Genomic DNA, 14,975 nt, shown 5'->3' with positions numbered 1-14,975 from the left:
AAAAAAAGGCGCGCTAATAACAATAATTATTTGACCTCAAGCCCATCTTTCATTTCAGCATGCCAAAAAAAGGGCAACATCACATTGTTCTAAGTATTTAAAGACTTAACGATAGAAAACAAGTGGTAAATTAGAAGTTGAGATTCACCTAATGCAGAAATGTCTAAAAAGAGTTTATGTTCATGTTTTATCAGTTCTAAACCTACGTCCTGCTACTATGTGGACAAATCATGGGAAATGAAGTCAGACCATAGCGGGTTAAGCTTCTTTGCAGCGCATTCCCAAAGTGGGACAGCGAGGTATTTTATTCCAATTGAGTTTCATTTTTTTGAACAAGGTTAAAAAACAAAAAAAAACTTAAAAAAGTGCTTGCATTTAATGATTGGTAGCTATGTCGAGAAGCAAAAGAAAGCGAGTACTTTTATTGCTCATAGTTAACTGGAGATGCATTCAATGACTACTCACACAGTAGGGTATCTCAAACGTCAATGAAAACACTCATTCAAAGCACCAAACAGCAGTGAGCAATATTTAGCCTTAGCTAAAGTAAATAACTCAACAACACACCAACAGACTGACCACAATTCACTTTGTTATAATCTTTGTCAGGGAAAATGCTTGGTGAAGCAACCAAACACAAAACAATGTTTTAAGCATAATTAATGATAGTAAGTCTTCAATCGAATGATAAAACAAAACAAAACAAAAAAAAATGCTACTAAGCAAACAATCATGGAACAATTGTACAGTACCTGTCAAAAGTTTGGAAACACCTTCTCAATCATAATAATACATTAAAAAAAAAATCAGACGTGCTTCCAAACCTTTGATTGTTACCATGCGTCTACAGGAAGATTAGATAGAGACTTTTAGCTCGCTGGAAGCCGGTTAAATCGTTCGTAGGGGGGGAAAGACCATCAAATGATTTCTATGAACTTTTTTAATCACTTCCACTGTCACTGTCATCCTCTTCTTCCTCCTCCTCCTCATGTGGCTCCTCGACAAGTCCCGAAAAGAAGTCGGCGTCGCCTAAAGCTTTCTTGGAAAGCGACTTCATGCGTCCGCCTTTCTTCTTCCTTTTGCGGTACTCGGTGACGGTGGTCGTGGCTAAAGAAGAGATGTCCCAGAACTTGATGAGCTGGTCGTGGGCGCAGCTGAGCAGAAAGCGAGAGTCCCGGCTTTTGACGATCTCCTCAACGGGTTCGCCGACGTGCTGCCCGATGCAGCCGATGACGCGGTTGGGGAGGATGTTGATGGCTCTGATCGGAAGAAGCAACACAATCTTTGAGGAAGTGCCAGGCAAAAGAAATACCGCGAATGCCTATCGATCATGCTTTATCGATCACAAGCCAGTTAAAGCGCATTTTTATAAACAAGTTTTTCCCCCCTCAAACATAGCCATTGATAATGACATGCTATTAAAAAGTTCGTAATTGTAATAGTCATAATGAACGGTGTCCATTTAAAAAATAATAAAAGTTCAAGCAATAATACAATAGCATGAGCACAGCTAACAATATTAGCTAGTCACAAAAGCTAATTGTTGATACTATGACGATAAATTTATCAGTTTGAATTTTTTTTTTTATCTGTTTGAATTTTTTTAAGGAATCTACAATCAACAAAAAAAACAGTGCAAGCAGTACTAAGCTAGCATAAGCACTGCTAACAAAGTTAACTAGCTACAGCAGTTAATCTGTGATACTTCTACTGTGGCTATAAATGTTAAAAATGGAAGGATTTTTTTTTGGGGGGGTGTACAATAAATAAAAAAAATAAGTCAGAGAATGCTGTCCTGCTTCAACAAAAACAGTTCAGGCAATCATAAGCAAGCATGATAACAGCTAACAACTTTTGCTAGCCACAGCTGCTAATTTGTGATACTGTTTCTGTGACTAAGAATTTATCCGTTTTAATTTAAAGGGTTTTTTTGTTTTTTTTTTTAGAATGTACAATCAAATAAAAAATATGTCCAAGAAAATGTTGTACCGCTAAACAAAAGACAGTGCAAGCAGTACAAAAGTAGCACGGCTAACAAGCAAATGTTAGCGAGCTAGAACAGCTAAATCGTGACATGATTTTAATGACTATAAATTTAAATTGCTAAAATTATCCATTTAAACAGATAAATTTATAGTCATAAAAACCACGTCACGATTTAGCTTCTCTGGCTAGCTAAAATAGTCAGTTTAATCTTGTAGTTTTATTTTTTGGAATATGCATTAACGAGTAATTAAAAATCAAAAGGTGATGAAACTAATGTTTAAGGCATAGCTGTAAGGCGGTTTACAAATATCTTACCACTCGGCTATTAAATAAAATGATTAGCATTTAGTGAGCTTACTTTTACTAAATAAGCTTCTATGGTTTGATTGAACGTGTTTGAAGTAAAACGATGTTTAATTTTGTTTTTGTTTAACATTTGTTCAACCCAGAATGACAAATAAACAGCTTTAAGCAAGCACGGTTTGCTGCTTATTTGGAGAACTGCGAAGAAAAGCGGGAACTAAGGGATACTTTTAAGCGTGCGTTTTAATAAATTAAGAGCTGCAACGATAACTAATCGATAACCGATTTATAACCAAAATAAGTGAGACATGGGTTGGAACTGACCGGATATAGCCATCGGTGGAGCCCGTGCATATTATGTGGTCATTGATGGGGGCGATGCAATCCACCGACTCGGCCTGGAGGGCAAAGCGATCGCTGGTGGCGCCGAAGCCGTTCCAGTTGAAGATGTAGACGGTTCCATCGCTAGACCCGCACACCACTTTCTTGCCTCGTTTCATTAGCGCCACCGAGGTCAGATCGCTGTTCTGGTACTCTGACAGTAACTCGAAGCGCCGCCTCTTGATATTGAAGACGCCCATGGTGCCATCGCCACTTTTTGCGGGGCAAAGTGCAGGAAGTTAGCAGTGGTTTGCGTAAAAAAACGAGCGTGGGAGCGTGTAGGACCTCACCTGGCAGTAAGCAGGATCTTTTTGGCTTCGTCCACGGTTATGTCACTGATGTAATCCTCATGGTGTTTCAAATCCATGATGGCTGAACCTTTCCTCATGTCCCACACCTTTGGACAAAAAAAGTGTTAGTGTAAATGTGTTTTTTCACTAAATGAGAAACAAGTACTTTTATTTTTAACAACAACCAAAATATTTACGACATGCAGCTCTACGGAAGAAATACAGAACGCTCTGAATACTTTCATAAAACGTGTGGTGATATTTCAGAAATGATGGGAAAATACTACCAGATGAGACAGACAGTTTATGTCTCCTTGTTTCGATCCATCCATTCATCCATCCTATGCGTGCTGTAAAGAGTTTGAGAAGCACTGACCTTCAGTGTGCCTCCGTCGTCACCAGTCGCCAGAAGGTTGGCGTCTATCACCAGCAGACTATTGATGGCAACGCCGTGAGCGCCACGGATCCGAGTGACGAGCTGTCCTCGCTCCACATCCAGTAGGTGGACAGCTTTGTCCCTGGAGACGCTGTAAAGCTTCTCGCCGTCTTCGGAGAAGCGCACTTGACGGCAGGACTTCAGGTGGTGCCCAGAGGACCACAACTCGCGGTTTTCCCCCTCCGTGCACGAGTAGCAAAAGGCGTACACATCCCCGTCCACGTCCCCGCAAACCAGCATGTCTCGGTTCGGATGGACCGCCACAGTGTTGGCGACCGCCTCGAGCCGGATGTCCTGGGGGGTGTCCAGGACCCTCGGTTCGGTCGAGTCTTCACCGTCGTCATCCGAAGTCAAGCCTCCCGGTTCGATTTCGGAGCTTGCGGCTGGTACGTTTGTGTCTATTTTGGATGTCGGAGGCAACCCGGCGTGCTCCGTGGTGGCCGCCATGATGTTTTCGCTTGCGTCGTTTTTTCTTCGTGTGATGTAGGAAAAAGGAAAAACGTTTGTGTACGATGCTGCCATCTAGCGGTATGGAGTGGGAATCCTATTGGAAGGCAATATCCATTAAATTTCAAACGTACTGTATACACAAAACAGAAATATGCACTTTTTGCGTAAATTATATTTGTTCTGAAACAAAATGTACCAGATAGTTCTCAAGCACCCCATACCGTGTTTTCCTCTTTTCCTCCTTCTTAACACACTGTAATAAAGTATGATTTATGTTGAACTTTTCAATGACCAATTTACTCACAATTTACTTTAAATGAGCTCATTTTTATGTTTTGGCTGAAATGGTTCCCATGTATTAATCAAACAGTTTGTTGCAGCACTGGATTTTTTTGCAATAGTATTAATTTAGTCGTCAGGCTCTCAACATGAACACACTTACAAAACATTTGAGTCATCTAAAAGAAAGGTAAAAATGTGAAATACATTTAGCCATTTTTATATGTACCTTAGTTTGTTCTTAATCAACTTAGCATAACTACCAACACTGTTAACATGTATACTCGAATAAACAGTTTTACATCGGAATTGACTAGTAACCATGTTGTTTGCAACTCTGTCACTGTAATGTGTAAAACGAAAATGAAATCAGTATTCTGATTAAATGTATTTTTATTATTTATAAATTTAAGAAAGCTTTCTAAAAATCTGATTATAATTGTACATTGAAAATGATTGGGTTGAAGATTTTTTTAAATCAGAAAAATTCTTCAAAAACGCTGCATCATATTTAATATGTATGTTTTCCATGTATAACTGGAGGAACGAACGAAAAATGTTGAAATATATTTAGAAATCATAGATTTTGCTTTTTCATATTATCTCACAAATACTATCAGATACAATATTTATAAAAAGTGTACCATTTATGACCTTGATGCTGATTATTTTTTGTTTTGTTATATCTCGTTTCGTTCTGTTTTGTCAACACTTTTAATGTTGAAAACCCCGGAAGTGGCTTTTATATGACGTAAGCGTAACTTGACACAGGTTTGCTCGGGTCGGTGCGGCTCAGTCATCACAACATCGCAGCTTTGTTCGCCGGGATTATTCGATGCAGGTTTGTATGTTTTCTTTTCGAGTCGAATTGGGGAAAACGAGGTATGCGTGCGAGAAATATTCGTCTTGAAGAAAAAGAAAATGTTTCGGGAGTGTGCACTTGTCATCAGTCGTTCTGCAGTGAGGATGGAGTCCGTGTTATAATGAAATGGCGGCCAACTCCGGTTCGATGACGTCCGTCATGTCATCAGCTGGTTCTGTTGTCCGTGTCAGTGAAGCCGAGTGGTGCATTGCGGTGGGGGCACGGCCAGGTGAGGGATGACGTAGCAGCCAATGTCAATAATGACGTTTCCAGTCGCTGTATGATGTTTGGAAGGAGTCATTTTATGCAAGCATTCACCCTCATCCGTAGCATTTGTCCCCATTAGCAGGTGAGCCGGAGCCCATATTAGCTGACTTTGGGCGAGGAACGGGGTACAGACTGGAATGGATGCCGGCTTAGCATCGTGGCACAAAAACATTGACCCCTGATGACGGGGTTCACAGAGGACAGGCAAATTGGTCAGTTTAGAGTCAATAAAGAACGTCACCTTTTGCGGAATTGGTCGAAAAGGTTCAATATATTCTTCAGTGTTGCAAATGCAATTTTATCATCTTTTTTTCCCATATTTTATTTAAACAGGTAAAACAAGCTGGTATCATATGTATTATACACAAAATAAACTGGATCTGTCTACTTCAACTCCAAATATTATCTGACTAAACATTTACCTGCTGTACTTTAAGCTTTTATTACAACTTCATAAATTTCTACCAAACAAGTGTGATGTAAACAAACCAGTAAGTCATAAATCAGATTACAACGATGTAACAACGAGAGATGGAAGAAGATACTATTGGAAGTATTGATTTTGAGTTTGAACTGCTATTTATCTGCAACTTCCTGAAAGTGTGTTGAAAATAGCCATGCATCCATTTTCTACAAATATGTTGGTGCTCAACTTGCAGGCTTCTTCAATCTGTTGAAGATAGGATATTTCTGTAAGCAGGCCATAAAACAACATTTTAAATCCCCCCCCCCAAAAAAAAACGCCCATATAACATTTTCCTGCATAGATGTCTGATGCTACAACCTGCCTCTTATCTGTGACAGCCTTGTTTTTTTGCACAATGTTTGCTGCTGCAGCTTATATACCGGTGCACCTAATAGCCTGGGAAAAAAAAAATAATATTGCTTCTTTTTTATTATGATATGCTCAACAAACTAAAGTCAAATAACTTCAAAGGGGTTCTGATGTATTTAAAGTGAAAAAAGAAATAGTAATTGACGCACGAATAGTTTTACACCTCACTTATTAAAAACACGTATCAAATTGACACCGCTGATCCTTGAAGATGCTCGAAACATCTGATTTTCCGTTTTTTCTTCAAGTGTTGATGAGACCTGGCCATGTCCACCATGGTGTACCCTCGAGAAGAAGCCCTGGAGCGTCTGAGCCAGGACGAGATCGTGGTCAACACCAAGGCCGTCATGCAGGGCTTGGAGACGCTGCGCGGCGAGCACGCCCAGCTCCTCAACTCGCTTCTCGACTGCGCCCAGCCGCCCGCCGTCCAGGAAAAGTCCGGCGCGTTGCGCAAGAGCATGGAGGCTATTGAGTTGGGCTTAGGAGAAGCGCAGGTAAGCGACCTTCTGTTGTTTTTTTCCGCTGCACGTTTGTAATGAGCTGACGACCATCGTCCAGGTGATCATCGCTCTGTCTGGCCACCTGAGCGCGGTGGAGTCGGAAAAGCAGAAGCTCCGAGCTCAGGTGCGGCGCTTGTGTCAGGAGAACCAGTGGCTGCGCGACGAGTTGGCGGCCACGCAGCACAAGCTGCAGCGCAGCGAGCAGAGCGTGGCGCAGCTGGAGGAGGAGAAGAAGCACCTGGAGTTCATGAACCAGATCAAGAAACTGGACGACGACGATTCGGTCTCCGCCTCGCCCTCAGATGAGAAGAACCCGAGCGCCGGCAGGGAAACGTCCAAGGAAAGCTTGGACGACTTGTTCCCCAATGACGACGACCACGGGGCAGGTATGATATCGTATACGTCGCTTTTATGAAGGGATGACCAACTCTGACCTGAATTTCAATCATTTGCTGCCATTGATGTCTATGAGCATTAATGGAGGTGAAGTAATTGAAGCTTGAACTGGTCCATAATGTTGCTTAAAGCGTTTTACTGGTAAACTAGACCACATCATACTTAATCAGATACAAGAGTTAAGGGGAAATATGTTATTTGGTTTACCATTGGATGGCAGTGTTTCCACACTTATAACACAGATATCACCTAAATACAAATCAAATTAAGGAATAGAATTCAATCTTTTATATGATACCACCAATATTTACAGACATAGCACACTATTCTGTTGGCTTTAGAAGATGAGTGAAAATCCTAAATATACTGGCACTTTAGAGCTTGCCTTCTCCTTGGCACTGAAAGAGTTAAATCCGGAAATTGGATATTTTATTTGATTTTTCTGCGGTATATCCAAATACAAAAAAAATATGCGACAGCTGCAGCCCTACCGCTTATCCAGCACTCAAAAAATGTCTTCCCATTGGTTTACCAAGTTCTGAACTGTTAGCAACTTTAGCACACTACAATTCAAAAATTTGGAATCTTCCTAAAGATCTGAGATTTTCATAGAGTAAAAGTAACCTTGCCTGACGGTATCATTTCCACATAGCCCAGCCCAGCGGGGAGGTAGCGGCGCAGCAGGGTGGTTACGAAATCCCGGCCCGCCTGCGGACGCTCCACAATCTGGTGATCCAGTACGCCTCACAGGGTCGCTATGAGGTGGCGGTGCCCTTATGCAAGCAGGCCTTGGAGGACCTGGAGAAGACGTCGGGACACGATCACCCCGACGTGGCCACCATGCTCAATATCCTGGCTCTCGTCTACAGGTGCCCTAGGAATCATACTCATCTCACAACCTAATGTGACTTTCTAACACGTGTTGTGTGTCCAGGGACCAAAACAAGTACAAAGAAGCGGCGCACCTCCTCAATGACGCCCTCGCCATCAGAGAAAAGACACTGGGCAAAGACCACCCGGCGGTGGCGGCCACCCTCAACAATCTGGCCGTCCTTTACGGCAAGAGGGGCAAATACAAGGAGGCCGAGCCTCTGTGCAAGCGTGCGCTGGAGATCCGGGAGAAGGTAGGATAGTCCAACTTGCGTCCTGTGACTACAGCTGCATTGGGACAGAGCAGAAGGGAGAGAATTTAGGGAAAGGGAGAATATAGAAAGAGATAGAGAGGTAGTGAGAAGCAGAAAGACAGGGAGGGAAAGAGCGACAGAGAGGCAGGAGATCGTGAGAGAGGAAGCAAGGGTGAGGGAGAGAGGAGGACAGAAAGGGAGAGCCAGAGGGAAAAGGGAGAGAGAAACAGTGGAGAAAGGGATAAAGAGAGAAAGTAAAAGGGGCAGAATGAAAGCGGGAGAAAGGAAGAGAGAGGAGAGCCGTGGAGAAGCAGGTGAGCGAGTGAGGGTGAAAGAGAGAAGAAAGGCAAAAAGAGGGAGAGAGAAACTGGATGGAGATGGAGAAATCGATAAAGAGAGAAAGCAAGAGAGGCAGAACGAAAGTAAGAATAAAGAGAAAGGAGAGGAGATAGGGGTAGAATCAGGGGAAGAGATGAGGGGTAAAGGGAGCAAGCGAGAGAAAGGGAAGAGAATGTGGCAAAAAGAGAGGGAGAGAAACAAGGAGAGATGGAATGAAACGGATAAAAAGAAAGCGAGAGCCAGAACAAAAGCAGGAGAGAAAGAGAACAGCGAGAAGGAGAGAGAGGAACGGGATGGAGATGAAGAAAGGGATGAAGAGAGAAAGCAAGAGAGGCAGAACAAAGCAAGAATAAAGAGAAAGGAGAGAAGGAGACTGGGGTAGAACCAGGGGAAGAGATAAGGTAAAAAGGGAGCGAGAAAGGGAGGAGAACGTGGCAAAAAGAGGGAGAGAAACAAGGAGAAATGGAATGAATCGGATAAAAAGAAAACGAGAGCCAGAACAAAAGCGGGAGAGAAAGAAAACAGCGAGAAGGAGAGAGAGAGGAACGGGATGGAGATGAAGAAAGGGATGAAGAGAGAAAGCAAGAGAGGCAGAACAAAGCAAGAATAAAGAAAAAGGAGAGAAGGAGACTGGGGTAGAATCAGGGGAAGAGATAAGGGAAAAGGGGAGCAAGAAAGGGAGGAGAACATGGCAAAAAGAGAGGGAGAGAAACAAGGAGAAATGGAATGAATCAGATAAAAAGAAAGCGAGAGCGAGAACAAAAGCGGGAGAGAGAAAAAACAGCTAGAAGGAGAGAGAGGCAGGAATAGAGAGGGGAAAAGAGCGAGAGAGGCAGAAAGTAAGTGAAAGGGAGAGGCAGAGACGAGAGAAAGAAGAGAGCAGGTGAAAGAGGAAGAGAGGTGAAAGAGAGAGGCAAAGAGGAAGGGAGAGGAGAGGGGGTAGAAAGGGAAAGAGAAAAACGGGAGAGGAGAAGGTGTTGGAGAGAGAGAGGCAAAATGAAATGTATGTTTTCACTACACTTGTGCTGTGTTGCACCCATAACTCCAACTAAAACAATCCAGCAACTCATCCATCATTCGGAAGCTTTTCCGAGGACCAACTCTTTGGCTATCCATCCGCCCCCAGGTGTTGGGCAAGTACCACCCGGACGTGGCCAAGCAGCTCAACAACCTGGCGCTGCTGTGCCAGAACCAGGCCAAGTACACCGAGGTGGAGTACTACTACCGCCGCGCTTTAGAGATCTACCAGTCCAAGCTGGGCGTCGACGACCCCAACGTGGCCAAGACCAAAAACAACCTGGTGGGGGCGCTGTTCTGCTTTTCTGAAAATCTTCGCCCCGGCTTTTGTTTGAGCGATGTGCGTTGCTTGCAGGCCACGTGCTACTTGAAGCAGGGCAAGTTCAAGGATGCCGAGACGCTCTACAAGGACATCCTGACTCGAGCGCACGAGCGGGACTTTGGCTCCGTCAACAGTACGTCGCATGGCACCAGGAATAGCCCATTGAGGATGCCCCCCCCCCCCGGCAGCCAAAAAAAAAAAAACAAACTATGGACACCCCAAAAAAGACTTTGATTGTCAATAGTAAATTGCATGGCTCAAACAGCCAAAAACCTCAGACAAAAAAAACAAAACTCTCAATTACAAAAAACTCACTCTACAAAAAAACCCTTAAAGGGACAGTGTGTAAGATTTAGACCATTTTTCATTTAAAATGAATAAATTAATGATTGTAAATTTAAAAAACTTGCAAATAAATGTGTTATTAATGACTAACAATATGTTTTTTTTTTTTTAAATAATCTTAGGTCTAGTTATTAAATTACATTACATGGGGGGCACTTCTCTGGAGGCGGCCATGTTTGTTATATCTACAGACAATGGTAAATGCAGCACCTGCAGTACCTCCTGCTGGCTGTAATGAAAACAGTCCCTTTAAGGAACACCAAAATATCATACTGCCCCCCTTAAAAAATTGTGTACCAAAATAACTCAAACCCACCAATAAAATGATGAAATATGACAAACTAACTCATCGAATATGGCTTAAACACATAAAAAAATATCTCGCATGCACCAAAAACTCTCGAGCACAACAAAAAAATCTCACACAAATCTGTACCCCCACACAACACAGAAAAGCACTTAAAAGACCTCACACATAAAACACAAAAGTACACACCTAAAAAAAATTCTCATACTCTAAAAAACAAGTTAGACAAAAACTATTTGGCAAACCAAAATTTCACATTCACCAAAAAAAATGCAGTGTTTTGTGTTAGTGGAAGAATTTTTCAAAGTAACGTGAGATTTTTTTGTGTGGATTTTTGCAGTCGTTTTTTTTTTTATGTGTGAGAATTTTGGCATGAATGATTTCGGTTGATGTTAGATGTAGTTGCTATTTTTTTTTTTTTGCCTTTGTGAAATTTTACCATTAGCATGAGAATTTTACAGGTTATTTTCCAAAGAGCCAACACAAGCATTTTGAAAAGGTTGTGTGTGTCGCAGATGACAACAAACCCATTTGGATGCACGCCGAGGAGCGAGAAGAAAGCAAGGTGGGCTGAGACACGGCACATTCATGCTTATACGGACGGGCATTTTTAAAAACGACGAGTCATGTTTTTGTCGGCTTCCCTTCCTCAAGGGCAAGCGCAAGGAGGCCGGGCCATACATGGAATACGGCAGCTGGTACAAGGCGTGCAAGGTCGACAGGTGAGTACCTCTTTTCTTATTAAAATAATACTTACATTGAGATGTATTCTTTATCCTCTGCGAAGAACGAGTAAGATTACTGCCATATTGAGGAACAAAAAGAAGACCGTAGCCTCCAGTAGTGTATCAGCAGATGGGGATTTCTTTCGCTTGGTTTTGAGAAGTGCTCCAGAAAGAGTTCTTGTTCTTGTCCCAGCCCCACAGTCAACACCACGCTCAAGAGTCTGGGCGCCCTCTACCGCCGCCAGGGCAAACTGGAGGCCGCCGAAACGCTGGAGGAGTGCGCCAGCAAATCCCGCAAGCAGGTAGATTAAATAATATGCCCGGCGAATTTCTTCCAGGGAGTTGAACGTGCGTATGCGTTCCCTCAGGGTTTTGATGCCATTAACCAAAGCAAGGTGGTAGAGCTGCTAAAAGACGGAGGGGAGCGCCGACACGGCAGGGAAAGCGGCAGCGGGACGGCGAGGGGGGAGAACGATGGCGACGACTCTGCCGAGTGGAACGGGGTAAGTTCTTCCGGAGGTTCCGAAAAGCTTGTGAAATGCGTTCACATGCGCTGCTGTCAAATTTAAAGGGGAGGTCAACCCAATAAATTTACATTAAAATTTCTCCTCTAGTCCAAACACAGAATTCATAAGTATATAAAGTTTGTGGAGGAGGAATGAACTCTTTCAGTGTCATGGACATGAAACCTCAAATTTTAAAATAATAATATTTTCATCAATTATACATATTTTTATGAAGGGTAGCTGACACCCTTGACTATTGCTTACATAAGGTAATTGAGCACTGTAGTGATATATATGACCATTGGATGGCAGTGTTTCTACACTTATAACATTGCCTACATGCAATTCAAAGTAAGAAACGGAAATCAATATTTCATATGATACCACCCATCTTTACACAGACATAGCACACAATATTCTGTAGGCCTTGAAAGATGAGTGAAAATGCTTAATATACCGGCCCTCTATAGTTTTCTTTTTCCTTGGTACTAAAAAAGTTAAGAGGAGCACTGGTCATCTTTCCATTCATTTAAAAAAATGTATTTTACATGGCATAAATTCTCATCCATGCACCAAAATCCGATCGAGTTTATCATCTCATGGGGCACAAAATTTGCAGCTTGATGTCGACTTAAAATTTCCATCACTGTTGCTCAGGGCTTAGGTAACGACCAATCACAGCTCATCTTGCAAATCTCACATCCACAATCTGAGAAAATGGATAAAAACAGGAGACCCAAATGCAATATGAATGCCTACACAGGTTTAAATGGGAGCTAAGTGAATGACAAATCCCTCACACACAATACTGAAATGATAACACACACAGTTACTCTACTTGCTAACCCTGACACTACCAAAATGTCGTAGTGACTCCTGCAAAGCATTACCACGTATTAGAAAAAAATAACTGCTCACACTCACAATGAAAATGGTGTCTCACACACACGCACTACTAAAATGCTAAGACAAATCTCAATGCGGCGTTCCCATAGGACGGCAACGGCTCTCTTCGCCGCAGCGGCTCTTTCGGGAAGATCCGCGATGCCTTGAGGAGGAGCAGCGAGATGCTGGTGAAAAAACTTCAAGGCAGCGGACCGCAAGAACCGCGCAACCCAGGGTTGGCAAACGCCTCATGCTAGCGTACCGTGGCGATTACCGTGACGATGATAATCAGGCTTGATTCACTTCTTTTCTAGAATGAAGAGAGCGAGCTCCCTTAACTTCTTAAACAAGAGCACCGAGGAGACAGCGCAGGTCAGTGCATGTCTGTTAAAGAAACAAAAAATAATATGGGATGCTGAAATTTCACCAACCCTATGAAAACCACACTACTGAAATTTTTTTTTTTGCACTACTGAGAATCACAAGTAGAAAATAATATTTTGTCACGTTTTTGAACTGTTAGAACAGGGTCAAATATCCACTCGCACATAATAGAAATTCCCACTACTGAAATGTGATCTCACGCACCACAGAAAGTATTAGAAAATTTACTTGACATAGGTTCATTCCTAAAATCCTCACACACTTTTAACCCTGTGCACACACTTTGCAAACTATACACATCGCATTTTTTCCTAATTTTGTAAACGCTTTTAAAAACGTAATAATTAGTTATTCAAGAATATTTTTATAGTTCAACCACTCAAATTGTACCGCAGCATCAATTCTATTCATACATATGTTGGTTACATGTATTAACACCCACAAAAAAATAAAAAATGGTATGGTCTGCTTTTGTAGCCTGTGAAGTGACAATGACAGCTTAAGTCAGCCTTTAACTGGTCTCTACTGCCACCTACTGTCTTGAGGTGAACAAAAGTCAACAAAGAATTTTCTGTTTGCTGACATAGTTTGACCGCCGCTCAACAGAATGTTGCAAAAATTGTAGGAAAATCAACATAATAAATCCTATAAAAAAAGCATTTCGAAAATTGTTATTATAATGGTTTTATATGGTCCAAAATTTGGACAATGATTTTTTTGTACACAAAATCTCGCACTTTCAGCTGCAATCATCGAAATGTCGGAATTGTTACATTTTGAAATTTTACACGTTTTAGCCAACCTGGAAATTTCAACTCCCTAGTGTTTTTTTCCCTATTGATTCTTTTATATCATAAAAAAAAAAATCAAAGGAATTTCCGTAATTTGTAACATAATGCCACCAGGTTTAAAGTAAGCGTTTGCTCATTTTCTCCTAGGACGCAAACTCGGGCCTGTCAGACTGTCGGGGGCTCAGTGCCAGCAACGTGGACCTCACTAGACGCAACTCCCTGATTGGCTAGAAGGCGGGGCCTTAGGGACGCACATAAATCTCGCTTTTTTATTTTTTTGTTCAACATATCAGACACCATGTCTTGGTTGTACATTCACACTTAGCATGTGAACACAAAGGCCTCAAGATGCTAACGGTAGCATGATCATCGAAGACCGGGCTTACGTGTCGCCGCGGCGACGCTCCATTACCCACGTCGCTATGGTTAGTCGCTTGCTTTCTGTCACGTGAAGTCACTTACTCGATAGTGATTGGTTGTTTAGAACGTGGGCGGGGTTTTGGGAGAGAACAAGTAGCGCTTGTTGGTGTACAGATGTAGTAGCACCTTAATGAATGTCACACGATTGAATCCACAATCATTTTAGGACTTTTAACCACTAGCCTGGAACGGTTTTCCAACATGTTTCCACAAATCAATAAACGTGCTTGAAGATGCTTCAATAAATTAAGAAATGTGGACTGAGCGAAGCTTGTTTATTTACATGCTAAAATGCTGAAAATGCTGTGCTTGAAGTGCTGTTTCATTTTTAGTAAAATGTTTAAAAAGTTATGAGTATAAAAATAAATAAAAATCAAACTGAATAATTCAGCAGCAAAAAAAAAAGAATATTTGAAATTATTTCACTTTAGAATGTCATACCAATCACTTACCCTGTCATTGTAAATGAAGTAACATGCATAGGTAAATTCTGTTGAGAAGATTTTAAATAAATCATTTGTAACTGTCTTAAATTTTCATTTATAATTAGATAGATGAATAATAGTTAAAAAAAAACAATTAAAATGTACAACTCAATTATAAATAATTTAAAATGTATTTGTATATGTAGATTAAATGTTTAATGATTTCATTTCTAGTATGACTACCGGTAATATTTATATTGAAAAACATTGAATTTTTTCACCAACAATAACAAATTAATTGTAATAAAAACATTTTAAAAAGGATACTTTAAGTATACTGTATATAGTGTTTAAAATGATATTTGATTACAGCTTCAGAGTGAAAAATACACCAATATAA

At 41.5% G+C, this 14,975-nt stretch overlaps 2 protein-coding genes across 2 annotated transcripts; one reads left to right on the top strand and one right to left on the bottom strand.

Annotated features, from left to right (window-relative positions):
• Positions 1-258: 258 nt before the first annotated feature.
• Positions 259-3,859, bottom strand: wdr55 (WD repeat domain 55). The gene is made up of 4 exons (XM_088422628.1): positions 3,337-3,859; positions 2,961-3,067; positions 2,614-2,883; positions 259-1,259 (listed from the first exon to the last, which is right to left on the bottom strand). Exons 1-4 carry the CDS (start codon positions 3,841-3,843, stop codon positions 941-943), a joined length of 1,203 nt encoding a protein of 400 aa, XP_088278754.1. The 5' UTR covers positions 3,844-3,859; the 3' UTR covers positions 259-940.
• Positions 3,860-4,879: 1,020 nt separating this feature from the next.
• klc2 (kinesin light chain 2) lies at positions 4,880-14,415 on the top strand. The gene is made up of 14 exons (XM_088429073.1): positions 4,880-4,966; positions 6,338-6,583; positions 6,648-6,975; positions 7,638-7,854; positions 7,920-8,109; positions 9,575-9,748; positions 9,821-9,920; positions 10,955-11,004; positions 11,094-11,161; positions 11,358-11,466; positions 11,533-11,667; positions 12,666-12,790; positions 12,870-12,927; positions 13,878-14,415. The coding sequence occupies exons 2-14, from the start codon at positions 6,356-6,358 to the stop codon at positions 13,959-13,961; spliced, it is 1,866 nt and encodes a 621-aa protein (XP_088285199.1). The 5' UTR covers positions 4,880-4,966; positions 6,338-6,355; the 3' UTR covers positions 13,962-14,415.
• Positions 14,416-14,975: the final 560 nt, after the last annotated feature.

Source organism: Hippichthys cyanospilos, chromosome 1, assembly GCF_059441005.1.
Source record: "Hippichthys cyanospilos isolate Australia breed blue-spotted pipefish chromosome 1, RoL_Hcya_1.0, whole genome shotgun sequence".
In the NCBI taxonomy this organism is placed as follows: Eukaryota; Metazoa; Chordata; class Actinopteri; order Syngnathiformes; family Syngnathidae; genus Hippichthys; species Hippichthys cyanospilos.
This window is presented reverse-complemented; position numbering and strand designations above follow the sequence as displayed.

Coding starts and splice junctions, on each gene's coding strand:
- wdr55 (XM_088422628.1), bottom strand. CDS start 3,843: ATGGCGGCCACCACGGAGCACGCCGGGTTGCCTCCGACATCCAAAATA. Junction 2,884..2,960: donor AAGATCCTGCTTACTGCCAG/GTGAGGTCCTAC, acceptor CCCCGCAAAAAG/TGGCGATGGCACCATGGGCG. Junction 1,260..2,613: donor TCCACCGATGGCTATATCCG/GTCAGTTCCAAC, acceptor TCTTCCGATCAG/AGCCATCAACATCCTCCCCA.
- klc2 (XM_088429073.1), top strand. CDS start 6,356: ATGTCCACCATGGTGTACCCTCGAGAAGAAGCCCTGGAGCGTCTGAGC. Junction 8,110..9,574: donor CGCTGGAGATCCGGGAGAAG/GTAGGATAGTCC, acceptor ATCCGCCCCCAG/GTGTTGGGCAAGTACCACCC. Junction 11,005..11,093: donor AGGAGCGAGAAGAAAGCAAG/GTGGGCTGAGAC, acceptor CCCTTCCTCAAG/GGCAAGCGCAAGGAGGCCGG.